The sequence below is a fragment of the Carassius gibelio genome, chromosome B25 (assembly GCF_023724105.1).
Source record: "Carassius gibelio isolate Cgi1373 ecotype wild population from Czech Republic chromosome B25, carGib1.2-hapl.c, whole genome shotgun sequence".
Classification (NCBI taxonomy): Eukaryota; Metazoa; Chordata; class Actinopteri; order Cypriniformes; family Cyprinidae; genus Carassius; species Carassius gibelio.
Genome location: NC_068420.1, coordinates 14,088,504 through 14,115,719, shown reverse-complemented (window position 1 = coordinate 14,115,719; position 27,216 = coordinate 14,088,504). Strand labels below are relative to the sequence as shown.

General features: G+C 37.5%; 2 protein-coding genes across 2 annotated transcripts in view; one reads left to right on the top strand and one right to left on the bottom strand.

Moving 5' to 3' along the window:
• The first annotated feature begins 1,996 nt into the window (after positions 1 to 1,996).
• Positions 1,997 to 11,500, top strand: LOC128014053 (myosin-9-like). Its single transcript, XM_052597292.1, has 19 exons — positions 1,997 to 2,239; positions 2,347 to 2,444; positions 2,646 to 2,769; positions 2,866 to 2,991; positions 3,740 to 3,943; positions 4,028 to 4,132; positions 4,377 to 4,565; positions 5,277 to 5,506; positions 5,555 to 5,870; positions 6,152 to 6,274; positions 6,351 to 6,424; positions 7,463 to 7,547; positions 7,628 to 7,718; positions 8,103 to 8,185; positions 8,253 to 8,354; positions 8,459 to 8,499; positions 9,850 to 9,916; positions 10,014 to 10,206; positions 10,899 to 11,500. The coding sequence occupies exons 1-19, from the start codon at positions 1,997 to 1,999 to the stop codon at positions 11,027 to 11,029; spliced, it is 2,625 nt and encodes an 874-aa protein (XP_052453252.1). The 3' UTR covers positions 11,030 to 11,500.
• Positions 11,501 to 17,967: 6,467 nt separating this feature from the next.
• arid3b (AT rich interactive domain 3B (BRIGHT-like)) overlaps positions 17,968 to 27,216 on the bottom strand; it is a 29,829-nt gene continuing 20,580 nt past the window's right edge. The window contains exons 5-9 of the mRNA XM_052597795.1: positions 23,580 to 23,763; positions 23,254 to 23,504; positions 21,657 to 21,947; positions 21,487 to 21,576; positions 17,968 to 19,903 (exon numbers count right to left, since the gene is read on the bottom strand). Of these exons, the coding sequence (XP_052453755.1) occupies positions 19,743 to 19,903; positions 21,487 to 21,576; positions 21,657 to 21,947; positions 23,254 to 23,504; positions 23,580 to 23,763 (977 nt within the window). The 3' untranslated portion in view covers positions 17,968 to 19,742. The remainder of the gene's footprint in view (positions 19,904 to 21,486; positions 21,577 to 21,656; positions 21,948 to 23,253; positions 23,505 to 23,579; positions 23,764 to 27,216) is intronic.

Sequence of the window (27,216 nt, the reverse complement as noted above, 5' to 3'; positions counted from 1 at the left end):
ACAATTGCACCGACCGTAAGTAATATCAAATCATTTTAAAAAATGATAATTTTTATATAATTATTAAATATTAAGTATTAATCATAAATTAAAATGAAATGGCTAAATACAAATATTATTTTAATAATTGTCATGGAACATTTTATGTCATTTATTGACTGGTAACAGTGTTATGGCTGGTACATGTTAAATCTTCATCATTGAAATCATAACTTGCCGAAATAGTCCCATGAGCTCTCAAAATGATTATTGAGTGAAGAGTTGGGCTGCTGCTGTATATGACAGTCACCATAGATACCTGCTGCCAAGGCTTCTTTCAACAGCACTGTAAGCAACTGACAGAGTGTCAAGTACTGAGTGTGTGTGTGTGAAATCAAAACACAAGGAGGAAAAACAACCATCACCAAGGATACAAAAGGTACATTATATTGTTTTGGTGATTATGCACTTGTGAATTAATAATAGACAGCATTAGTGACAAATTTATCATAATTTATATAGTACTATGAATATTTACTCTTAATATTATGCACATTATAAAAGAGCAAATGCTACAAAGTCCCCTCCCCTCCCAGATACTGCTTGACTGTCAAGTAACTAAGTTTAAAAAAAGATTCTAGCAACAAATAAACATTAGACATTGTTTCCGTGTTGTTGTTGCACTCTGGCATGCTAGGTTCAAACTGTCTCGTCCATGTGAAATAGTTTAGTATAAGGGCAGGACAATCTGCAGTTGAGTACACAGTATCTCAACTCACTTTCGGAGATGGCTAAGTGGAGAGGAGAAAGAAGAAGCCTTTCACCTTCAGGATTCTGGAGTGAGAAGGAATGGGACGCTGACCCGGGCCGTGCATCTTTCTGGCGCACTCTTAGGTCTCAAAGTCCCATCACTCTCTCGGATCTGGACTTTTGGGATACTAGAGCTCTTCTTAAAGCTCGGGTATATAAAAAGAGACTGTGAGGATCAAAACAAATCTTTTAAAAATAATATTTTGCAAAATTTGAACAACAAATATGACGCTTCTTTTCAGAAATCTCCAGCATGGAGTTGTGTAGACTTTTCTGGATTGACTGGCCGCTCAAAAATCAGCACCAGGTTAGTGCTCTGAAGGAATAGTTCACACAGTAATACAAAAATTTACTCACACTCAGGCCATCCAAAATGTAGAGTTTGTTTCTTCACAGATTTGGAATAATTTTGCATTACATCACTTGCTCACTTAATGGACTGAATGGGTGCCGTCAGAATGAGAGTCCAAACAGCTGATAAAAACATCACAATAATCCGAAAGTAATTCACATGACTCCAGTCAATCAGTTAATATCTTGAATTGAAAAGGTGCATGTTTGTAAAAAAACAAAACCACCTTAAAACATTTTTAACTTCGGACCAAAATACAAGTCCTCTATTCATAACCTTAATTTCTCCAGAGAAAAATCATTTCGTCTGAAGCAGGAGAGAAATATGCACACTGTTTAGGTGTTATATGTGGGTGGGTTTTAAAGTGAGAGAACAACAGAAGATTGACTTTTTCGCTGGAGGAAGTGATATTATGGAATATGGAATGGTATTTTGGCCAGTTAATGATGAATTTGTTTTTAACAAACATGTATCTTTTCATTTTACAAGATGTTAATTGATGGACTGGAGTGTTGTGGATTACTTGTGGATTGTTGTGATGTTTTTATCTGCTGTTTGGACTCTCATTCTGACGGCACCCATTCACTCCACTGGTGAGCAAGTGGTAAAATCTTGGATGGCCTGAAGGTGAGGAATTTTCAAGGAAATTATAACAATATAAAGTTTTAATAATCATTCTAATTCTATGAGAATAGTAAAGACAACACACCACAATGATAATATCACAGAGGACCAATATCATTGGAATGATGAATCACTTTCAGAAGGATTTTGTCCAGCTAATGAATGATATAAACATTGACATCTCTCTAAACCAGCACTATTGGCAGCCAGAAACACAGGGGCTCCCTGGGCATGACGAGATGGTCATCTACATCCCGTCTGGCTCCAGAAGGAGCTCCGCGATCACACTCTTCCACTGAAGACTTTGAGCTCCGAGCTGCTCTGGAGGAAAGCAGCACGAGGAGAGCAGAGCTCACCCAGAAGCTCAGAGAGGCCAGAGGTCACCTGGATGCTCAGACAGACCTTCTGAAAACCACGGGATCTCAGCTTCAACACAGCCAGAGCATCTCAAACGTCCTGGACATGAAGCACAAGGTATGGATGAAGCAGTTTTTAGCCCTACAGACACTGACTTTTACAGTCTGGTTTAGTTTGATGGGACAGTAAACAGGAAAGGGATATCGAAATGTGCTCCCCCACAGCAGCTGTCAGAAGCAGTGAGTGCTCTTGAACAAGACAAGGAAGCTGCAGAGCTGAGCCGATTTGAGGAAAGCCGCCGTCGAGGGGAATTACATGACAAGTGAGTTATATTGGTGTTATATATGGAATCCATACTGTATGTGACAGGTACTGTACATTAAACAACTAACATTTAATCAACTTACTATATATATATATATATATATATATATATATATATATATATATATATATATATATATATATATATATATATATATATTCTTGATTTGATATGATGACACACTCCATGTAAACAAAGAGTTCTGCAGCTTGAGTTGGACATGTTAAAGATGAGGTCTGACCTGGAGAGAAGAAGTCCAGCCTCTTCACCAAACCCTCTCAGCAGAACTCTGCCCGCTGCAAAAGACCAAACCCTCAGAGAGGTAGAGCAAAAAACATCTGCAAACGTACATGAGAAACTTTCTTCACTGATGCTTTCAATCTATTAAGAAGCTTCTGTATGCTGCTGCTTCCACCAGGAACAGAGGCAGGCTGAGAAAGAGATGAAGAAGCTCAGAGAAGCTCTCAGAAAAGCAGAGGAGAGAACAGACGAGCTGGAGTATGAGAAAGAGAGCGCACTGAGACAGCTCCGCTCCTCTGAAGAGGTTAAACACTCATTCCACTTTTTTTTTTTCACCCAAAAATCAACATTTTGTCTTTATTTACTCACCCTCATCTTTGTTCAAACCTCTATGTCTAGGACTTTCTTGCATGAAACGCAAATGACCTAACTGAAATTAGTTTAATTTGAAACACTAAAAGTGGAAATAAATACAGATTTAAAGCTAAAATAATAATCCAGAATAGCAATATGAAAATACTAATAAGAATGACAATAATGCATAACAAAATGACTTAAATAACAACAACAACAACCTCGAATTAAAAGTGAAAACATAAAAATAAATATAGTAAATAATACTAAAACAAATTTTAAAGACAAGAAAAACATCTGTTAACACTTTACTTGAAGCCTTTATTTACAGTGCATTATAAATGGTTATTAAAGGCTACATGCATTATGATTATTCATAATGGGTGTTGTAATACATTATATATCTTGTCGTTAAATAATTATAAGCTCATTTTAAATATGTAGTGTAACGATGAATTGATAAGTGTTATAACGTTTTAACTGTGGTTATGATTATTTATGAGACTGTACAAGGTAATGCATTAAAACTACTTTTATAATGCATTATACATAAAGGCTTTCAGTAAAGTGTTACCAAACATTCTTCAAAAATGTTCTTTTGTGTTCTACAGAAGAATGAAAGTCATACAGGTTTGGAACAACATGGGAGAATTAACATTTCGGGGTGAACTGTTCCTTTAAAATTGTACTGGCTGGGATTAAAGTTACAGTTAATGTACAAAACTGAAGCTGAGGTTTCGAGATTTGATTTAAAAAGCACGCAAACATTTACACAGAGGAAACATGAGGCAATTAACCAAGCAGAAGAGTTGGAGCAAAGCCTGAGCAGCTCCATCCAGACCCAGAAAGAGCTAGAGGACCAGCTGAATGAGTCCCGCAGCCGTCTGGGACAAATGGAGCTGGTATGAGCAAAAAACTGTGCTACACTCTCTAGTTTTTCATTATTACATCCATTACTGCCAGAAAAACTATTATCTCCTTATTAGGAAAAAGACCTGTTCTCCACTAAAACCCAGAGACTAGAAGACAATCTGAGTGACTTAAAGATCAAACTATCCGGAGCTTTAATGGACAAAGACCGTCTTGTCCAGGTCTGAAATCACATTTCATTTTAAGCTATGACCAAACAGTTTTATCAGACAATTGTATTTATTGTACACATTTTACTACTTGCTTTTAGCATTGATTGCCCCTGCTGTCCTTGACCTTTTCTGGGCTGCAGAAGCACTGTTTTAGATATGACTTTTCTGTGTGTGTGTGTGTGTGTGTGTGTGTGTGTGTGTGTGTGTGTGTGTGTGTGTGTGTGTGTGTGTGTGTGTGTGTGTGTGTGTGAAGGAGAAAGCAGAGCTCCATCAGAGGGTCCAGGCTTTGGATCTGCAGCTGCAGAGAGAGCAGAGGAGCAGACAGGGCTTCAGTGAGCAGGTGTGTGAGCTGCATGCTGAGCTGTCTCATGCTAAGAGCCAGAACGACAAGCAGAAGATGGAAACCATGTTGATGAAGGAGGAGCTGCTTTCCATTAAAGAGGTCAGAGGTCACTCTTTTCTAAATCTGTATACAAAAATATGCCACCATTCAGAAATGTGGGGTTCTTTTATGACGTTAATTAACATTTTTATTCATAGATTAAATTGATCCAAAGTGACAGTAAAAACTCAATTAATGCAACTGAAAATTAAAATCATTTAAAATAAACGATGTCTTTTGTAGTTTCCACAGAAATATTAGGCAGTACAAGAGTTAATTGATAATAATAATATTTTGGAGCAGCAAATCAGCATATTAGAATGATTTCTGATTAAATATTACAATATTACTGTTTTTTTTTCTATATTAAAAAGTTAATAAATGCAGCATTGGTGAGCATAAGAGACCTATTTCAAAAATACATAATGTGTCTTAATGGTGGATTATTTTTGCTTAATATTTTTCTATTAATTTTTTGATGCTAATATTTTGAATGTTAAATCTGACATTCCCAGATGATCTCTGCCAGATATATTATTTTATATGATATTATATTATATTTTTATATGATATTATATTCTTATATTATATTATATTTTTATATTATATTATATTATATTATATTATCAGGTGAAATTCTATTATTTTAAATACATATAATTAAATAAAATATTTAAGCAATTTGAGTGGCTATCATTAAAACCCCCTTTTTTTTGTTCTGAATTGTTCCGAACAACCTTTTTTTTTTTTTTGAATACTTTGGAATTTCAGTTGAACGAAAAGCTGTCATCTGATCTGACCAAAGCTACGGAGAGACTACAAGTGACTCTTAACCAGCTACACGAGCTGGAGGCAGAGAAACTGATCCAAACCAATCAGATCGCGGCACTGGACACTGAGCGCTTGCAGCTGATAGGAGAGAAAGAGGAACTGAGGAAAACATTTGATGATGGACTTCATGAGAAGATGATAGAGCTGGGAGAGAGATGCTGCCAGCACAGGTCAACTTCAGTGTTGCTTAGAAATTATTATTAATATTCATTGTATAGATATTTTTTTTTTGGCTCTGATCCAAGTTATTTCTTCCATATATACAGAGAATTGCAGGACAATCTAGAACAAGAAAATCAGGCTCTGCATTTAAAATGTCAAGACCTGGAAAAAAAAGTCCAAATCTCGGAGGCGGGGTATAAGCATAAAGAGGAGGAGCAACAGCAAATGAGGGCGGAGTTTGAGCAGGAAAAGGAGGAGCTGAGGAAACTGGCTGCTCACTGGAATGAGAGGTGGCTGGATGTGGCGATGACGTTATGCTCAACACAAACAGAACTCAATGAGCTCAAGAGTCAACAGCAAGTGAATGACAAAGTAAATTTCATTTCTTTTCATTGGTCTAATGTGACCCTTTGTCAAGTGTTGTGTTACTGTGTTGTATGTTACGTTGTCTTGCAGCGAGAGCCTGGAGTTTTACAACAGATAGAGCCTGAGAAGGACCAAAGCCAAGTGCAGCAGAGACTCATGGGTAGCTCTGTATGTGCTTAGTCAAAAAGTCCCTCATGAATTAATATATAATATGCATTTAAAGAGCTGTTTGGTCACAATGTCACAATGTGAGATGAACAGTTTTTTAACCTCCCAATGTTACAAAGGTGATGTCCAAGGTGGTGGATGGAGAGTTGGTGCAGGTGAAGGACATGCTGAGGATCAGAGACACTGAGCTGGAGGAACAGCTGGAAGAACAGCTGGAGGAGCTGCGGTCTGCTCACCATCAGGTGGGACCTGCAAACCCGGCAGAGATCTGTGTCATCTTGGATGACTGATGCCTTAACAGAGGTTTTTCTTGTGCAGGAGTCACAACAGAGCAGTGAGGTCCAGAGGTTGGAGCAGCTTCTTGCAAAGAGAGATCAGGAAATTAAAGAGAAGTATGTATATTTTACTCATAATCATTCCAATATAAAAAAACATATGTTTATATGATTTAAATTATATGTAATTTTAAACATTTATTTTCCGACCAAAATGCATATTTCAAATATGTATATGTGTGTGTGTTTTTTTTTAATAATTCTCTTCTGCTTATTAAGCCTGCATTTATTTGATCCAATATTCAGCAAAAGTTGTTATATTGTGAAATCTTTTGAAATATTTTTATGATTTAAAATAACTGCTTTATATTACAAAATGCAATTTATTCCTGTGTTCAAGCTTGATGAGATTCATACTTGGCTTTAATAAATAGAATATTAATTAAATTGTTAATGTAAAAATATTAAATAGATATTTTCTGATAATGTAAGTAATTTTTAACCAAGAAAGATTACATTGATAATATATGTCCCAAATATAAATGAACAGTTATAAGTAAAATATGTATTCTGTAAATATATTTTAAAATATACTAGCAATCTATTTATACCATATTCATCTCTACTATATATATATATATATATATGTATATGTGTGTGTGTGTGTGTGTGTGTGTGTGTGTATGTATATATATGTGTGTGTATATATATAAACATACATTAAATATATCAATGCATACTATATTAGAATTTAAAAAGTACTAAAATAACACTGAAATAACTAATGAATAAACTGTCAATTATTGAATTAATTTAGAAATGTATAAATTGGTATATGGAGTAAATATATATATATATATATATATATATATATATATAACTGATATTTTATATCAACATTACCAGTGTTAACATAAATAGTTATGGCCATATTTGAATGAATGATGCATGTGACTGTTTAAGGACCTTAAGATGCACAATTCAGATAATTTATGAGCATTTATTTCCAGTTTGGGGTTTAACGGTCATGTAGTATGACCATGCAGTGCTATCAAAAACCAGTAAAACAGGCAGCAGCTGCTCATTGTTCCTTTATGGAATAATAAACTATAAGCCAGGTTAATGTCATCAGCTCTTCTTCCCTTTCTGCCTCAGGGATCAAGATCTGAAGAACCTGGAGATCCAGAGGATAAGACAGAAAGCAGAGGCTCAGATCAAGATATCCGCCCTGGAGCAGGAGGTACAGCGACAGCTGACGATAAAACTCTAACCTGACCAGGTTTCAGTATCACACGTCTTTGTGCCTCTTACCTTGGGCAGATTTTTGGACACAAAGGTCTGCTGTCGAGAAAGGAAGTGGTCAGTGAAAGCAGTCCTGAGGACTTAGAGTCACTGAAGGCCCTGCTAAAAGGTATTCCTCATGCTAAGAATGAGTAAAGGCCAAAAATATATCATAATTTATAAAACACAAAAGCTCCTAGATATACAGGGTAGATTTTATAAGTTGTTGTGTTCCGAAGTCTGTTTAAAACACAGTGCAAGTAGGTGTAGCATTTACATTTGAAGGGGCTCTTAAGCATTATTAACATTAGCATCTGCTGTAAATGAAAATAAATTCAAACTGTTGACCTGTGTATGACTAGAGACATAAATACTGCTTAAAAGCACAGCAGTTTGTAGGTGACTCTATCGCCCCCTTGTGTACTGGAGAAATGTCCCTGCCACAATAAAAGAACAACACTCATTTTGTACAACAGGAATTTACAACTTACTTGGTTTTATGCTTTGGCTCCAGAAAGCAGAAGGCGAGCAGAAACGCTTGAGCAGGAAAGAGACCGAGCCTTACACAAACTGCAGGATCTTGAAGCTCCCCGGCAGGTACTGACTGGTGTTTGTCTGGACATGTGTGTTTAGTGTGTTTATCCATTGAGATTTCATTCCGCAGGGCAAAACAGAGAAAGAATCTCCATTAGAGACTAAAAAACACAAACCCACGGCCTCAGACCTTGTAGATCCGGACCAACAGAGGAGGCTGGTCACCGAGCAGGTGCTGAATCGTGTCCATAGTAAAACTCTAAGCACTTCATCAGAAAAGTGTGCCAGTATTTACTTCCTGTCTGTGCTTGTTTGTGTCTCCCTTCTGTGCTGCAGCTGAAAAGTCTGTTCAGAGAGAGAGAGCGGTGTGGAGAGAGGTCAGTAGAGCTGCAGAAACACTCTGCAGGTGTCACTCAGTTTGATTCGTTATATTTCCACTTCTTCTTATACAAAAATGAGACTGTGGGGAAATTCCATTCTTCCCTCCCCACTGAGAATCTGTGGAGGAATCAGTGAGCCCAGGAAATGGAGGGTCAGACGCATATTATTAATCAAGATCAGTCGAGGTTTATCTGACTTTTTTATTGATCATTCCTTATATCGACCACTGGTTTTTGAAATCAAAGAGCAAAAGAAAAGACTAACTGGGAGTTTGACTGGAAACCAGCAGTTCTTTTACAGAAAACATTCAAGAAATATTTGAAAGAAAAGTTATATTTGAGAATGTCGCATTTACAAAAAAATACTGTTTGTGTGACACCGGTAATAAATCTATTCATTTTTTTTGTTTGTTTGTGTTTGTCTGGTAACTAGCAATTCTGTAAAAAAAAAAAAAATAATAATAATTGGATTTTCAGTTCAGTTCCTTTATTTAACCAGGTTATTTATTTCCATTACAAAAAAATAATCAAGTTTTTATTACAGTAAAAGTGTAGGAACAATGTTTTGATTACCATTTGTATGACTACAGTTTTACATTTAATAGTTTTACTACAAACACCATTAAACTAACATTAGTTCAGCAAAACCATGGTTCATTTGTAGCTATACCATGCTTTAACTATAGTAACTTTTTTTTTTTTGGTAGTAGTAAAACCATGGTTATTTTTTGTACTGGTTACTAGTATAGACAACAACAACAACAACAAATATATAGCATATTTAGCTATAGTTATTTCATTTATTTCATTAGTTTTAGTTTAGTTCTAGTATCATTTAGAATCTATTATAGTTTTCATTAATATTTTAAATTAGTTTTTATTCTTATATATAAAGTTTGAATAATTTGGTTGTGTTTTTCTCATTATTTTTCATTATTTTTATAATTTTTATACATGTGTCTGTATAGTTTTTTTTATTTCTATTTCAATTCTAGTTATTCTATTAAATAAATTTAAACTAAATGAAAACGAAAAATGTTTCCCCTGCAATTAGCTGAATTTTGATGTCAGTTAACATTTACTTTATTTCACGTAACACATTTCTTATTGTTATTTTCTATGGATTCAGTTAACTGCAGTAACCCTGCTCCTAACTCTCAGTCAGTAGATCTGCATGAATCCTGGCTCAGGAAGAGGAGTGGGGCTGGGAACGCTGGAATTTTCCCAGTGTCATAATTCACATCTGACAGGAGCGGACATTAAAACGCACCTTGGAGAAGAGGCCATAAATCAGATTTTATTGGCATTTGACAAAAAATGTTTATGTATATGTGATATGTGTACTAGGTCTCCAGTTTTCACAAGAAGATCTGGTTTGGTCGACAGCAGGGTCCAAAACGCTACAAGTACTAAAGTAAACCCCTTTTATAGTTACATCATTTTCAAGCAGTGAATACTTTTTTTGGTCTTTTAATACAGAAATGAATAACAGCTGTGTGTGACACATTTAGACCTGGAATGCTCTTGACACATTAAACCATCAGGGAAGAAAAACACAGAAGCTGGAGCAGGAACTCCAGCAGGGGGCAGCCAAGAGGTCCTCATCCCAGATCTCAGTCTCTCAAGAGGGGATCAAGGAATTTGGAGAAAGAGGAGGAGAAGAAACAGCCCACCAATCTGAAGAACCACAGCAAAACAACCAAGGTATGTTATAATGATGATTATGGCAAAAACATATAAGACCTGTCCAACCAGTCATATTTTAATAAGATACTTGACGGAATTGTTGTTCAGTTTCTAAACCTGTGATATCTCAGAGAGGGAAGTTTGAGAAACAAAACAACTCCATGCATAAGAACATCAGGTCTTAGACTCTAATTAGAGTGTCCTGATCTTACATTTAGTCTTAATCGAAGAGCATGCTGGGATGAAGGGGCACATAAGCAGCTTTTAGGGTCGCAGGAGGGCGTCTGCAGAGATGTGGTCAGAAGCAGGGATAAAACACAGCAGAAACCCTGTACTGAACGAAATTACAAATGTTGTGTTTTATCCGCACAGCACTTAAAATAGAAGTACAATGGGATAAACAGCTTTAGTGCTGTGGTGCGATATTATTAAAATCAGTGAACCCTAATACGTGGTAAAAAAAATAAAATAATAACCTTCCCCTCGCAGATGTCAGCAGTGTGAGATGCAATGTCAAATCTAAAAGAGAGAAATTAAAATCAGCTTGAAGGTGAAAAGTGTGACCGGTCCACTCATATATGGAAAATCAGGCCAATTTGATTGCTCAACTTTTGGAAATTTGTGTGGGGTCCTATTATTTTAGCTTCTCAGAACGCTATCATTCATTTATTGCGGTGTAATTATGTTTCTTTTCTGTCTTGCTGGTCCAGCCAAAGTAATATCTCTTCAACCAAACTTACAACAGGACAAATTGCCCCTGGGCTGCAGTGATGGAACATTCCTTGCAAGGCAGGTTGAGCTTTGTGACCCAGATTTGGAATATTCGGAAGGGTCCATTTGAAGAGGAGAGGGGAGCCAGCATCTGGAGTGACAATAATCCATTGTTAAAATCTATAATGCACTGACAGTTTCTTTATTAATTGCCATTTATTATAAATTACACAGTACAGCTAAACTGTTTAGCTTCCAACTTTGAGGTAAATTTAAATACACACACACACAAAACAACGTCATATGAAACAGACTATATTTATTAATCTTTGCAATTATCTAATTTTCCCATAAATGCTGACTTTTTTTTTTTGTCTTGAATGCCAGTTACAGGTTATTTTCCAAAGGATTTATTTAGAGATATTTGATTTCATACATACAACAGTAGCAGTTTATACAACAGTAACATAATAATAATTAATTGTAGTATTTAGTTCTAGATATTTAAAGAGATTCAGTCAAAAATGTCTTCTAACATTGGATACAGAATGCCAGTATAATAAAGGTCATTAATATCTGTCCATGGTTGGGTCAGACTTGAGGTCTTGTCAGCTTTTCATTTTGCACTTATGGTTGAAAAACATGATGTTGCACAGCACAGTTTCTGTTTGACTTGTACTACATAGTAAATCTATCCTTCTTCATTGGCCTAAAAAACCAGCAAGACCCTGCATTAGTGGCAATGAGTAGATGCATCTCTGCCAAAAGAAAAAGGAAAAATTCAATAAAATATGCATCACAAAGAAAAAATCCTCAGAGTATTATGGCAGCATGTAGTCTATTTGAAACATGTCCATGTCCATGATTCTCTATACTTGGATATCAAAACCAGTGTTAATATGTAGTCACACAACACATACATAAGATTTCATGTGTGTCATCTATGGAGATGAATGCTGTACATGTAATTGACCTCATGGCCATGACCTCCCATTGCTGAGGTTTGAGCAGGTCTGAAATGAAAGGGATCGGACTGTCGTCTTTAGGATTGAAGAGGGAGGGGGATTAAACTACAATGTCATTAAAATAGGCTGATCTCCTGTGGATCTTGGCTCTCGTAAAACAAGCATTTAATCCTGAACATTAAAAGCAAACATTTAGGCTTTAGTTTATGATGGATAAATCCTCTTGCTTTTACATAACAGTCATGTAAATTGGACCTGCCATATACATATGGCAGGCGTGCTGTCATATCATGACAATGTATTCATTCATCTGATAGGAGGGATTTGTGGTGCAATATGCTTTCCTGCACTCCCAGGACATTAAACAGTTTTGTGGGAACTATTTTGCATTGTATGCGGAAAACATGGCACCTCTTGACATTTTAAGCGTTGTGGAATGTTTTGTGTGAAATTTGGTTAAAGCATTATTTAAGACAGGAAGAGGAATGCAGTGTTTTTTTGTGAGATGGAGATTAAGTATGACCTCTAATCTCCAATCGCACAATAAATTCATACCACCTCTGTCAAGTTATGAAACACAGATGTGCTAATCTTGTCATCTTTTTGGCGCCACTCAATCACAGAAATTGATCTTTACCTATTAATTGCCCTGTCCTAAATGCCACCCTAATTTCTAACAGACCTCCTTTAAGTCGACATCTGGGTCATATGATTCACAAAAAATACCAGGTAGAAGTCTGCTGTGAAGTCCACACCAGCATGGTTTTGGAGAAAGGGAGACTGATGGTATATACTAGCTTGTGAGCACCCTTCTGAATAATAAAATGATTTTGAACCCATTTGTGGGCAGAAAATGACTGCGAGTCTGGGCACAGGTAACCAATCCAGCTCCTGGAGGGCTATCTTCTGCAGATTTTAGTTCCAACCTGGTTTAGGTGTGTTTGATTGGGGTTGTAGTAAAACTCTGCAGGATGGGAGGCCTCCAGGAGCAATCCCTCCAGCCTAACCACTCCACACCGAGTGGGACTCGGACCCGAGTCATCATCATGGGAGGTGGGCACACTGACAAGGATGTTAAAGACCATAGCCTCTAGTGCGCCTATTGAGTTTAGGGGAGTGAAGTTTACCTGCACAGCTGTTACAGGTTTGGCTTCCCCAGTAGTAGGGTATCCTGTTTATAATTTTAGGGAAGACTCTTCAGAGAGATGATTAACTTGTTTGGGAGTGTTTGGTTAGGGCAGGGGTAGGCAAGTTCGGTCCTAGAGAGCCACAGTCCTGCACAGTTCAGCTCCAACCTTGAAAAAAAAACCTCACCTGCCTGTACCGTAGTAATCCTGAGTGGATTGATAAGCTTGTTCAGGTGTGTTTGATTAAGGTTGAAGCTGAACTCTCTAGGACCGAACTTACCTACCCCTGGGTTAGAGCTAAGATCTTGCCCTCCAAGGTTGGAATTGATGAGCCCTGGTTTAGGGTTCAGAATGGTGCTTTTGAGTGCTCTCAATTCCTCTTTTGAGAGTTCCACTGTTCTGGACTTCAGAGTGGTCAACATGATATATAAACTTGTATAGCTATCATTCCAACTTATATTAGGGCAAGGGTACCATCTGGGAGAGGGTGAGAACAGTGTATTTTAATCTCACCTGGAGTCTGGTTGGTAAGATAGTCTGCTTTCAGGATGAGGACTTTCAGCCAATTAACCACAGTCTGGTACTGCAACAAGATGAAGAGCTGACCAAAGACCTTGTGACCTCTTTCTGATTCTTGGGAGGTCATATTACGTGAGGGATATCAATGTCCATATCCAATTAAAGTTGAGCATGTTGAATAAAAACTTAACCACTCTTGTCCTTTGAAAGATAACACGAGGTGTAGGTCTTTGAAATGTTTGGGTTAATGTTTAAGAAAGTATAGTTTCATAGCAAGAGCTATGAAGTGTCCTTCTTGGACTTGACCATGACTTGCCTTAATTCTCTAATGCATCTTAGTGGCCTGTCTGGTGTCCAGTCCAGACTACCACAGCAAACTTCCAGCTCCTCAAATAGGGATCTCTTTGAATTATCCTGCATGAAGATAGCCAGTCTGAGCATGCAACCCTTAAGCCCCTCTAGAGATCCAACATTGATCACCAAGTTCTTTTTATAGAATCCAGAGCTAAGGTTGTAATCCTGGGCAGATATATCCAGAGGTCCAGGACGAAGTGGGGGCAGCTTGGCCTGGACGCTCACTTCTTCTAGACGATGGACTGCACCAGTTATACCCACTATGGATACAGTGAGTGTGTTCTGTGTTGAAGAAAAGGTCAGGGTAAAGTGCAAGAAGGGATCTGAGGTCTCACTGCAAGAATATGAACCATAGTTAGGAATTAAAGGTTCGTCCTGTAGTAGACCTTGGGTTTGAAGTGGAGAAAGGACACCAGGCGATCGTGGGCTGGGAATAGTGAACCTTCTGTGTTCGCTAAATAAGTAACTATCTCCAGCCACAGTGCATTGACGTTCCAGAACCTTCCGGGTCTTTGTGAGAAGACTAAGTCTTGGGAAAGAGGGGAGAGAGGAGCGGCCACTTGCCATGGGCTTGAATAGAGAAGAGGAGACTGATGCTGTACTTAGTCGTCTCATTTGGAAGCATGACTTGTTACCCTCAGAGACAACAGTCAACTCTTCATCTGATGGTGTAGAGCTCTCGACAACAGACGGATAGTCTTGAACGGATCCTTCCGGCTCCTCGCACTGCAATTTGTTAAATGTGGTTCCAGATAAAGGGGCAGAACTCAAAGCCACAGTCACATGATCCACAGAATCAGGTGGAGGGGGTGTCCTTACAGTCTTGTGTCTGGTCTTTAAACAACAAATGATGCAGCCCAAGATAAGGGAAAAACATAGGACCACCAAACCCACACTTAGCAGAATCTGCAAGTGGACTGAAAAGACAGGAGTGTTAGAAAAGCATTTTAATCTGTAACTATCATTCACAACGACAGAACAACTGTTAAGTCATAATCCGCAAACAAAGGAAACAATTTAATCTGCATAAAGTCAGTGTTCAGTAACAGAACAGTAAAAACTAGATGTGAACTGCAGTGCTTGTATCCGAAATCTTCCACTGAATGGATAACTTGTCTACCACTTGCCTGACAAACACGTTTGCATGTAGGTTAGATACCATACCTTCATGCTGTTTTGTGAAGAGCACCTGCACCAGCAGCCAGAGAAACAAGAGGACAATGATTCCCTCGATCATTCCCTTACAGCTAAACAGCAGGACGGATTGCCACACAGGTTGTGAGTTATCCTCCTCCTCCTCAGTAGGCATGATGACCTAGGAACACCACAGCTCTCACTTCATCTTTAACTTCTGAAGTAACATCATGTATTTCCAAAGAAGTACCTTCAGAACTGTGAAGCTGAACTCCACTAGTCGAAGCAGGATCTCTCGTCTGTATCCATCTCTAGGTTGAAGAACTTGTTTCTTTCATACTGGACACTTACCTAGAAGTCACAACTGGTTTGGAGTCTTTCTTTCGTCAAAATGCTAAAGATGGACCTCAATCAGTTTCCCAAATCAAAGCAGCAAGACCAACTGTGTAATAGCATCCATCAAGTTGTCTGAAGAATTTTTCTATATAATTGAAATCCAAATCAGAGTCTAAACAAAACAAAATCTCATCGCTTCTCCTCTTGTGGTTTTCCCTCTACTACATCTGTCTTTTGATTATGTCCAGGGTAGTAATCCTCTCCACTGACTCCCTTGGTGAGAGACTGAGATGAGTTTAGAGGGTGGTCCTGCTCAGGACAGGGGCGGGACATGCCAGAGATGGTGAGAAGAGACACTCGGTTCAAGGACAACTATGCCATGTGTCCCACACTGTGCCTATTAAAAGGGCATCATCAAAACAATCCCATTCCACCCCCGCCCCCCCCACACAAAACAGCATCTGTCACATCCACTGCCAGTTCAGCACATGATCAAAATCTCTCATCTGTTAATGTGAAATGCTGTTTTATTGCATTTCAATATTACATGCACTTCCACTCATCAAAAACTTTAAGGATTATTAAGGCAGATTTACAAAATCAGATTCAATTGGATAAAGGTGTGGATATAAGTATGTGATTTCAAAAGCAATTGATTGTTGTACTTCCTCTTGGTGTTTAGAGACATGAACTACTGCATTTTTTTAAATGTCTTTTTACATTTGCATTTTATTACTTTAAGTTGTGAGAACTGAGATGATAACTAAATGAGAACCATTTCTGTGGCAACCGATATACATATAATTTTTTGTTACTATAATAACTCTGGCAAAACCACATGGTGGTATATATATATATATACAGTATTGTTCAAAATAATAGCAGTACAATGTGACTAACCAGAATAATCAAGGTTTTTAGTATATTTTTTATTGCTACGTGGCAAACAAGTTACCAGTAGGTTCAGTAGATTGTCAGAAAACAAACAAGACCCAGCATTCATGATATGCACGCTCTTAAGGCTGTGCAATTGGGCAATTAGTTGAAAGGGGTGTGTTCAAAAAAATAGCAGTGTCTACCTTTGACTGTACAAACTCAAAACTATTTTGTACAAACATTTTTTTTTTCTGGGATTTAGCAATCCTGTGAATCACTAAACTAATATTTAGTTGTATGACCACAGTTTTTTAAAACTGCTTGACATCTGTGTGGCATGGAGTCAACCAACTTGTGGCACCTCTCAGCTGTTATTCCACTCCATGATTCTTTAACAACATTCCACAATTCATTCACATTTCTTGGTTTTGCTTCAGAAACAGCATTTTTGATATCACCCCACAAGTTCTCAATTGGATTAAGGTCTGGAGATTGGGCTGGCCACTCCATAACATTAATTTTGTTGGTTTGGAACCAAGACTTTGCCCGTTTACTAGTGTGTTTTGGGTCATTGTCTTGTTGAAACAACCATTTCAAGGGCATGTCCTCTTCAGCATAGGGCAACATGACCTCTTCAAGTATTTTAACATATGCAAACTGATCCATGATCCCTGGTATGCGATAAATAGGCCCAACACCATAGTAGGAGAAACATGCCCATATCATGATGCTTGCACCTCCATGCTTCACTGTCTTCACTGTGTACTGTGGCTTGAATTCAGAGTTTGGGGGTCGTCTCACAAACTGCCTGTGGCCCTTGGACCCAAAAAGAACAATTTTACTCTCATCAGTCCACAAAATGTTCCTCCATTTCTCTTTAGGCCAGTTGATGTGTTCTTTGGCAAATTGTAACCTCTTCTGCACATGCCTTTTTTTTAACAGAGGGACTTTGCGGGGGATTCTTGAAAATAGATTAGCTTCACACAGACGTCTTCTAACTGTCACAGTACTTACAGGTAACTCCAGACTGTCTTTGATCATCCTGGAGGTGATCATTGGCTGAGCCTTTGCCATTCTGGTTATTCTTCTATCCATTTTGATGGTTGTCTTCCGTTTTCTTCCACGTCTCTCTGGTTTTGCTCTCCATTTTAAGGCATTGGAGATCATTTTAGCTGAACAGCCTATCATTTTTTGCACCTCTTTATAGGTTTTCCCCTCTCTAATCAACTTTTTAATCAAAGTACGCTGTTCTTCTGAACAATGTCTTGAACGACCCATTTTCCTCAGCTTTCAAATGCATGTTCAACAAGTGTTGGCTTCATCCTTAAATAGGGGCCACCTGATTCACACCTGTTTCTTCACAAAATTGATGACCTCAGTGATTGAATGCCACACTGCTATTTTTTTGAACACACCGCTTTCAACTAATTCAACTAATTGCCCAATTGCACAGCCTTAAGAGCGTGCATATCATGAATGCTGGGTCTCATTTGTTTTCTGAGAATCTACTGAACCTACTGGTAACTTGTTTGCCACGTAGCAATAAAAAAATATACGAAAAACCTTGATTATTCTGGTTAGTCACATTGTACTGCTATTATTTTGAACAATACTGTATATATAGACTTCTACATTTAAATAAACCATAAAACACATTTTACCATAATGAAAGAATACAACTGACTTTAGAGTTAAGTAATAATAATAATAAAAAAGTCATTTCACACACAGATTAAGAAAAACACAAAACGAAAAAATCTTGCATCAGATCAGACTTTAATTTCATTGTGTAAGGTTGCATGTGTCTTTACAGTGAGGTCATCAAAGAGGATAACAAACACATGGTCTTTGGTTTTCAGCTATGCCGTTATATCTGAAGAATATAGAAATTAAAACGGAAGAAATGAAAAGTGTCTGTATCCCAGCAGATCCCAGGGTCAAGCAAATGCAGGAATCAAAACGGCTAAAAATGTAAAGCTAATTGCTGACGAGGCTAAATACGCACGAGTTTGTGAACATAACCAGCCAACAAGCCTCGATTGCTACTGGAAGTGTATTGGAAGTACAGGAAGTCAGTTTGACATGCGATGATCAATACTTAATGGATATGAGATATTGCATCTAACTCTTCAAACAATAAATCTCATCTCGCACTTGTATTAACGTTGTTCTGCCTTTCACTGAGGTATTTAGCAAATTCATTACCTGAGAGACCTTTTGCATTAAAAGACAGCAGTACTTCAGTGACGTACTGCAGGCAGTTGAACTACATCTGAAGTAAATCCTGACTGAGGTAGCTATTTCAGTCCCACACTGACCGAGTTATAATATCTAGTGTCATTCGTTTCAGGAGCGAGACTGCATCTAGGTCCTGAAGTTAAAATTTTATGACGAGAAAAAAAAAAATAAAATTAAGAAATTCCTGAGAAACTCGCTTTCCAATATGGAAAGATATGTGAGGTCTGAAGTTCAACAATTAAAAATACAAAATAAAATAAACATCCAATCTTTCTTTGATTTGAATGTTCTCCTGCTTTTTAGTGACCTGGTTTGTTTTAAAGAACTTGCATGCGCAGCAGAGTAGAAGAATAGTACATTAAATCAAGGCTCTTATATTTACGAGCCTGTTCATGATCGTCCAACGCACAGAAATGATTGACGTGCGACAATGCGTGTCCACATAATTTCTTTTCAACCGTACATTGTCTTGTGTCTGAGGTAGAGAAAAATCTTTCAACCAAACTGTTGCCTGTAAATATGTCTAAATAAGAACAACAACAACAACAAAAAACCCTCTCAGCTGTGTAAAATGCAAACTCAAAACTCTTCAAATCATATTAATATTTCTGTATCTAGAAGCTAAAAAACTACGTAAATGGAAAACAATAAAATCAAGTAAATATTTGTAAAGAAAGGAAAAATATCTGTGACCCCTCTTCTTACTAAAACAACTTTGCAACACTTGATGGGGATTGTAGCGTGTTTTAAAACCCATCAAATTTGACAAAGAGCAACACAGCAGTATTATAATCGATCCTGAGTCTTTTAAATTCACTGCAGATGAGGTAAATTCAGCAAACTTTAAATAAGAGAATTAATAGACAGCAAAAAGAGAGAGAAAGTGTCAACCACCACCTCACAAATGTGACTTTGGCAGAAGTAGATTTGATCACGCCATGATTGCTTCGCACATCTCTGTGAGTGAATGACTGTGGGTGTAGAAAGGCATGATTACACGATGTTTACACTCACGGTAGCACTGAGATTAAGACAGCTGAGGTATTCTGTTGAATCAAACATCTCTAAAAACATCTTGTAGAAAAGAGCAGGTGGGGTCTGTGATGAGCTTCGACAGCTGATGAGTTTGTATAAGTGTATGTGTGTGGTCCTCCCTTCACAGCTGTGGTTTGTGTGGGAGGCAGACTGTGATTTGCTGTGTCTCCTCTAGAGGGCAGAACGTCTCCCGCCGCTCTGAGGAAAGACTAGTTTGGGTTGGACTGACTGGCGGTTTGGTTCAGGGAGCTGGTGACTGTTAGGGTGACACTCCTGTGGCCGGCTCCACAGAGTCAGGGCCCTTTGAGGAGGAAGAGGAGGACGAAGAGGGCATTCTGGGACTGAGGGTGGAGGTCTGGCCTTGGAACATGGTTGTGACAGCGGTGGGAACAGCTCCAGACTTCTGTGCGTACAAGGATCCTGTAAATGGTGATAAAAATGCATTTATAAATTTCCTTCACACTGAAATATTACAGTAAACTTGCTGAATTAAAGACCATAAATTATGTTATAAAAATGTGTCAAATAAATTTAGTTTTTTAGAAAATCAAAAGAATCCTGAAAGCAATTTTCTCATGGCTTCCACAAAAATATTAAGCAGTACAACTTTTCATGTTTTCTACATCAATGTCACATGTTTTCAGCAGCAAATCAGCATTTTAGAATGACATCTGAAGGATCATGTGACACTGAAGACTGAAGTAATGATGCTGAAAATTAAAATACCCACAATATTACCGTTTAAAAAAAAATTGAGTTCAGTTTTTGAAAGAAAAATATTCATATTCAAACCGTAATAATCACTTACAGCCTGCGTTCACTGTTGGAAACGGTAGCAGGTCCGCGGGACTGATGCTCGCGCAAACGCAGCGTAGAGAGATAAAAACTAACAACGGTCAAAACGAGGATTTGTAAAGACAAATAGAGGAGGATTTCGTGAAGATTGGCTTTCCTTTGCTTAAGTAAGAAAACTTTGCTTCTTTTGCTCCTGTAAACAAACCAAACGTTGGTTTTCACGAGACTCACTGGCGTATGCGCAGCGCTGACCTCATACGTCATTCTCCAGGAACAGCTTACGTTTTACAACAGTGAGCGCAAGCTAGATTCAAGTGATTATTACGTTTTGATATTTTTCTTACAAAAACGCATTGATTCATTACAGGAGGCCTTTGTTCACCTCCTGGAACCATGTGAGACACTTTTTATTATTTTTTATGGAAGGGCGCTTTTTACTTTACTTCTTTTAGACTGAAGCAATGCAACACCTGCTGACTGCAAAGTTAGAGCTTGAAATATCAAAGACCATTTTTATATAACTCCGACTGGATTCATCTGAAAGAATCAAGTCAAACACCAAGGAGTAAAACGTAGCCTAATTTCATATTTGGGTAAACTAACCCTTTAAAAGGTAATATTTTCTCTGCAAAACAGAGCAAAAAATGACAATATTATATGACAAAAAAAAAAAAAGGTTATTAACTAATTTACTGAAAGGTTGCATAAAATCACATTTAAACTTGATATTCATGACAAAACAGATCTCGCTGCTCATGGTATCACGTATCATATGATATCAATATGAGAAAAACTCATACAGGGGGATTTTTTTGCCACATATCTTGAATTTTAGGACATAATTTAAAGAGTTGTTGACTGTCAACTGTATGGAATAATGTGTTCAAATATTTTAATTGCGTAATTTTTTTATTAATTAACTCATTAAACTCACAGCCCTAATATAAATCAATTAAAATGTATTACGTTTCCCGGTGTTTAAATATTTCATTAGTAAACTGAGTATGTTTGCATACAATTTAAACAACATTTAAAAATGGTTTTTTTTCAAGGTATAATTTTTTTTTTTATAAGCCTGACAGGTTTTAGGAACAGCTTCAGAGGCAGTTTTTCCCTTTAATAATAGAATGGTGTCAAAAAAATGGACAGGGTAAAGTGTGTTAGACAATATTGGGCAATCCCACATGTGCACATACAACAATACACACCTGAGTAAATAATCCCATTGACCTCCACAGACACAGTAATGCTAGCAGAGCCATTAGAAGAAATGCTGAGAGACAGGTCCTGTTTTTCCTCTGAAAACAAAATCCAAATGTCACTGACAGACGTCTCACTTTCTAAGTCATGTTTTGGATAAAAACATGACGGTACTCACCGCGGGTGTTGGTGTTGCTGGTCATCCGCAGGTTGGCAGGGTTCACCTGTGATGCCATGGCCAGCAGGTTTTGTTGGAAAGCCTGCTGCAGTAGCCTCTGCTGCTCCTCCGCCAGACGAGCCATCTTCCTCTCGGGCCCCTCCAGCACGGCGGCCCCCGCGCTCATGCCGGTCTCCAGCCTCTCCCTCAGCTGCTCCAGGGTGGCGGCGCGTGCCAGCTGCTGCTGATGCCCGAGAGCCAGGGCTAAGGGGAGTCGACCTGGCAACATGGAGGCTGGACCGTCCTCTGGGACTGAGGAGAGGAAACAAAACGCTTCAAAATTAGTCCTCTGTTACTAGATCACATGACAGTACAATCCCTCACATTCTATTGTGTTCATTCATATCAACTTTCATATTTAAATGCATTTAAACAGGTTATTTAATGGAGATAAAAAAAAAAATTAAACAATGTAGGGATGTGATTTATCGGTTTTCATGACACAAATACTCTTCTAATAGTATTTTTTCCTTTTTTTTTTTCTTTTTTTTTTTGAAGTATTTTTTTTTTTGGGACATGTGGGTGAATTAATGACACAATTTTCTTTCTTTTTTTTTTTTGGTGAACTAACCCTTTAACAACCTTGTAGCTGTTATTAGGTCTGTCTTTAAAACTAAAGTTATTGTTAAAAAAAGAAAAAAAAAGAAATTCCCTACGGGGGAAATTAATCTGATTTTTAATTCTGGAACATGATTGTTGAGGTCTATTCAGCCAGACCTGAATGCTAGTTTGCTAAAATTTTACTTGCTAGTATACCTAAATAGGTCAATATAAGATTTGGCTATTGGTGACAGCGGAAAAGCAAAGTCAATTTGGAGATCAGCAATTTGGTACATTTCTGGGAACTTTTCATCAGTCAATAAAAGTTATGAAGCAAGATGTTTTGACATGAGCAGTTCCCCATATTACACATCCGGAGAAGCCATTAGTTTACTTCGGCCCCTGAGGTTTGCTGCTGTCAGTAGACACTCACAGGAAAATGCAGTCTCTTAATAGCTTTTACACGGTTTCCCCAATCACACCAGGAAACTTGCTCCATTTCCTACATGCAATTCCTGCGTGGTTTTGGTTTGATTATATTCCACATCAAAGTGGATTTATGTAAAGTGTGATTTAAAATGTAATTAAATGTATTTATTAATTTCAACAGCAGTTCCATTTAAAATGTAAATTTCACTATATGGCTTGAATGCGTTTAGTAGGTATGTCAACGAATGCTAGAAGATTTTTTAGGGGTTGCAAATATTTAGTATACACTTCATGTTCCTAAGATGCAAAATATACTTTAATACAACTGAAATGTTAAATCAATAAATGTATACATAGTCAGATTCAAGTGTTTACATTTAGGTTTTTCAGTCCAATTCAGCCTTCAATAAGTGGACGAAATGTAAGAATGCGGAATGCACCACTAGGGTGTGCAAATATACCAAACGCTTAAGATAAAGTGCAATGCTTTCCCTTTTGCCTAAACAAATTATTCAGGGAAATTAAGGACATTAAACGTGGCTTATATTCTCTCAAGCAAGAACGATGACCTTGTGGAAAGACTGCACACCTGAGGCTTTCTTCAGGGCAGGACTGGGGCTGGCCTGCAGTCCGTTATGTGCCGTGGCAGGCAGGTGCATTTTGGGAGGAGAGAGGAGGTGAGGGCCCGAGGCACTGGGAGAAGGGGAGAAGCGGAACAGGCTGTTGCTGTATCCGGGCCGACGGCCCTCTCTGCGGTTGCTGTCGATGGCTGCCTGCAGCTCTCCAGGGGAACTCAGACCCTTCTTCTCACATTCGTATGGGTACAGGTACTTCATATACCTATGACAAGATCAACAACTGTCAACTTACAATGTGACTGAAGGTAAACGGTCTGTTTCAGAAATGTGATCTTACTGTGTGCGCAGGGTGAAGGCGGCGCTGGTGATGGAGGTGGGCAGGTTCAGGCCTTTGGTGATCTCCCTCCAGATTTTCTTGTTTATCACCTCCACCAGACCTCCCTTCTCGGTCACCAGCTTGTAAAGCATGTATAGATCCAACACCTGCTTGGCCATGATGGGGATTCGGTTCACAGGAGTACCTGGAGGAGACAGAATGGACAGGAACAGCTAAGTTGAGCTGTTAAGTGTTTGGAGGAAACAGAGCTGTAGCATTAAAAGTGCATGTGCATCTGTGCCGCCCACCCCTCCCAGAAAAACAGGGCTGAAGTGATTGAGTTTTTAATCTGTAAGCAATGAGCTGGTGTGGGTAAGCCAGTGCAATGAAACTCATTTGGAGGGATTGCAGACACTAAAACTGCGCGCGCACACACACACACACACACACACACACACACACACACACTCTGCTAGAGCAGTTACAAAAGTGTGCATGGGACAGGAGGGGAGGGGCTCAAATCCTCCCCCCACATACCACACTGGACCTATTCTGGAATAAAACCAATTAATGTGTGTGTGTGTGTGCGCTTTGTGAAAAGAGAGGGGTTTAAATAGTCCTGGTGATTTAAGGTCAGGATTATGGCCTAATTTAGCCACTCCATTCTCATTAACATGGATTCACATACACATTGATGAACACCTGTGCACAAAATAAATATCAATGAGTAACACCAATTCTGTGGCTTAAAAAAAAAATAATTCACATCTCTGTCTATCTATCTACAATGTATAATATAATATACTGTACATACTGTATGTATATATATATATATATATATATATATATATATATATATATATATATATATATATATATATATATATATATATATATATATATATATATGTTAACATAATAAATATACACCGTATACACACATATAGTATGTATATATAAATGCACACGCATATATTATAGAAAGATTTTGTTTATATATTACCGTAAATATATTTATATAATATATAAATATATATTCATATAACTTGTGTAAATATTTTTTAAATATATATTTTGTGTGTGTGTATTTATATATACAGAATAAATATACGCCGTACACAAAAATATATTATGTAATCAAAAACGATGAATCTCGATGCACACGCACATACAATTATCTACAAATCTACTATATAAATAAATTATAAATATAAAATACATGAATGTAAAGAAACACATACATATGCATATATAAATCAGAGAATATTTGTTTTCCAGTTGAATTGGTTCATTTGAAAATAGACATTTGGCTCTCTATAGATATATTTTTCATGTCTGTAAGGCAAATATACGCAGAGGTTCACAGTGACCAAGACGGCAGAAAGCACATCCTGTTTGCTTTCATTATTTTACAAAAGCCCAATGCTTTGTTATTGTGAGTGCACACAAATAAACGTAGAACCTTTTCAGATTTTAAAAAGGCATTTACTGTTATCTATATGACCAAAAATGAAGGATAAGCCTTAGGAGTATGAGTAGCTACTCTTCACAGACACTTGGAACAGTGCATGTTTTTCTAGGTTAACCAGGCCTTTTCTGATTGACTAACGGCTAGTCGACTATTAAGGAGCAGTCGAAATATTATTCTAATATATACCATTTTAAGTTCAGAAAACACTTGTTCAGTGGTCACAAATATTAAAGATAGTCACTAGTTCCAAATAAAAAACAAATGTCTGTTTCGTGGTTGTTTGTGCTTCCTCTGGAATGATCAGGATCAGAATGCTCTGTTCTCAAACAGCCATGAAGTGTTCATTTACCCGGTGTAATTTAGGAGCCCAGGCCTCCAAGCCCAGGCCCAGCACCCCCTGGAGAGTCCGGAGCAAGAGCTGCCTTTGAAACGCAGTTATTTAATGCTGGGAATGACATTACTCATTCATCAGCCAATCACTGCTCAGATTCGAGCGAAAGGTTAGCGCTAGGTCACCGAGCTGGAGATTCAGGTACAGCTCCACAGGAAATCGCAAAGAGCAGCGGCGTCTAGAGAGCGACCTTGTGACATGCTCCATAACTGCAAAACCAATTTAGCTCAAACTCAAGAATGGAAAAGTCATTGGAAGCCTTTTCCTGCTAAAGAGGCTTCATTATTGATTGTTGGGAGCTGTGCTATGGCTTAATGCTGAAGCATTGCACTTCTATCTGATATCATGTCTCCTTTCATACATCTAAAGAAATGGGCAACGAGACTTCAGATGGGGTTAAGGAAATAAAAGCATGGGTATGCAATCGTAAAAGTTCTGAAAACATCTATGAAGAGTTTATTCAGAAGCAAATTCAACTTAAATGTTCATAAAAACAAAAACATTTGGAAATAAAAGCAGGACAGTTTCACACTCGATTCCAGTTGATGACGGAAGCATTACTAGCATTGTTGCTTTAGCCACTTTACTAGTTATTTAACTACTATAAACTAATACAATGGTGTCATTGTTTTGCATGTAGATTCTGAATTCTTAGACGAAGCTAATCTGTCTGCCGACAGGAAGTGGACGCAATATCTATCTAATTTACTTTTTAATCTCACCATCTAATTTCACCCCCTCCCCCCATTTGTTCACAAAAACAAAAAAAGAGGCCAGTGAATCTGACCACTGCCCTAAATATAGGAGGAAACAGCTGCCCACATTAAGAAGCCAGCGCTCTGAGATGAACCAATAAGGCACCCCGAGACGCCGGGCTGGTGAAGGAAATTCCACTCTCTGACCTAAACAATGATTGCCATTCTTACTGTAATGCAGCTGTAGAGAGGAAGTGAGGGGGCTTACAGGAAGTGCATGGTCTAACATCCGAAGAAAGATCCTGGATGATGCCGAGTGGCTAGATGTTTTGTTTAGATAACCTGAATACCGGTTCAGTAATGCTTGATCGCATTTCACAGCAGTCAAAAGAAAAAAAACGAGAAATTGTATTTTGCAAAAAGAAAGAATAGGAGTACCATTCAAAAAACATTATATGAAATTTAAGCACAAATTCTCATTACTGCATTAAGTGTCCGGACAGATTTCATGAATAATGACAAAAATAAAAACTAGTTAATAAATCTATATAAATAAATTCAAATAGTTACATTGGATTCTCGTAACACAAATTTTACTGACAATTTAATGTGTTTAATTGTAATTCTATTTTCATTTAAAACAAATGCTATAATCTTATTTTATTTTACAAAAAATATTTAATTGATTTAGATATAAATGTAAAGATTTAAATCGTTTGTATTTAGCAATACATTGCAATAATTTTCTAAGTAAACTGAATTGTGCCAATGTTATTTTTGTATCGAGATTATAGTTTCGATTATAGTTTCATTTATTTTTTGAATTAGTTTATACATTTCCATTTTCTTAACTTCAAGTAGTTTTTTAGGTAATTACTAGTTTTAGTAATTTTGTATTTTGTTTATTATTATTTTTTATTATAAAAAAATAGTATAGTACACTATAAATTATATTGAATTAATAGAAAATGACAATGTTTCTTTTGCAAATAACCAAAATAAAATAAAATTTTATTCAGTTATGATTTTATTTATGAAAGACATTTTATAGTTAACTATAATAACCCTGCATTGTGCTTACTAATTGTCAAGAAAATCCTA

Coding starts and splice junctions, on each gene's coding strand:
- LOC128014053 (XM_052597292.1), top strand. CDS start 1,997: ATGACGAGATGGTCATCTACATCCCGTCTGGCTCCAGAAGGAGCTCCG. Junction 4,566..5,276: donor AGCTGCTTTCCATTAAAGAG/GTCAGAGGTCAC, acceptor TTGGAATTTCAG/TTGAACGAAAAGCTGTCATC. Junction 9,917..10,013: donor AAAACGCTACAAGTACTAAA/GTAAACCCCTTT, acceptor TGACACATTTAG/ACCTGGAATGCTCTTGACAC.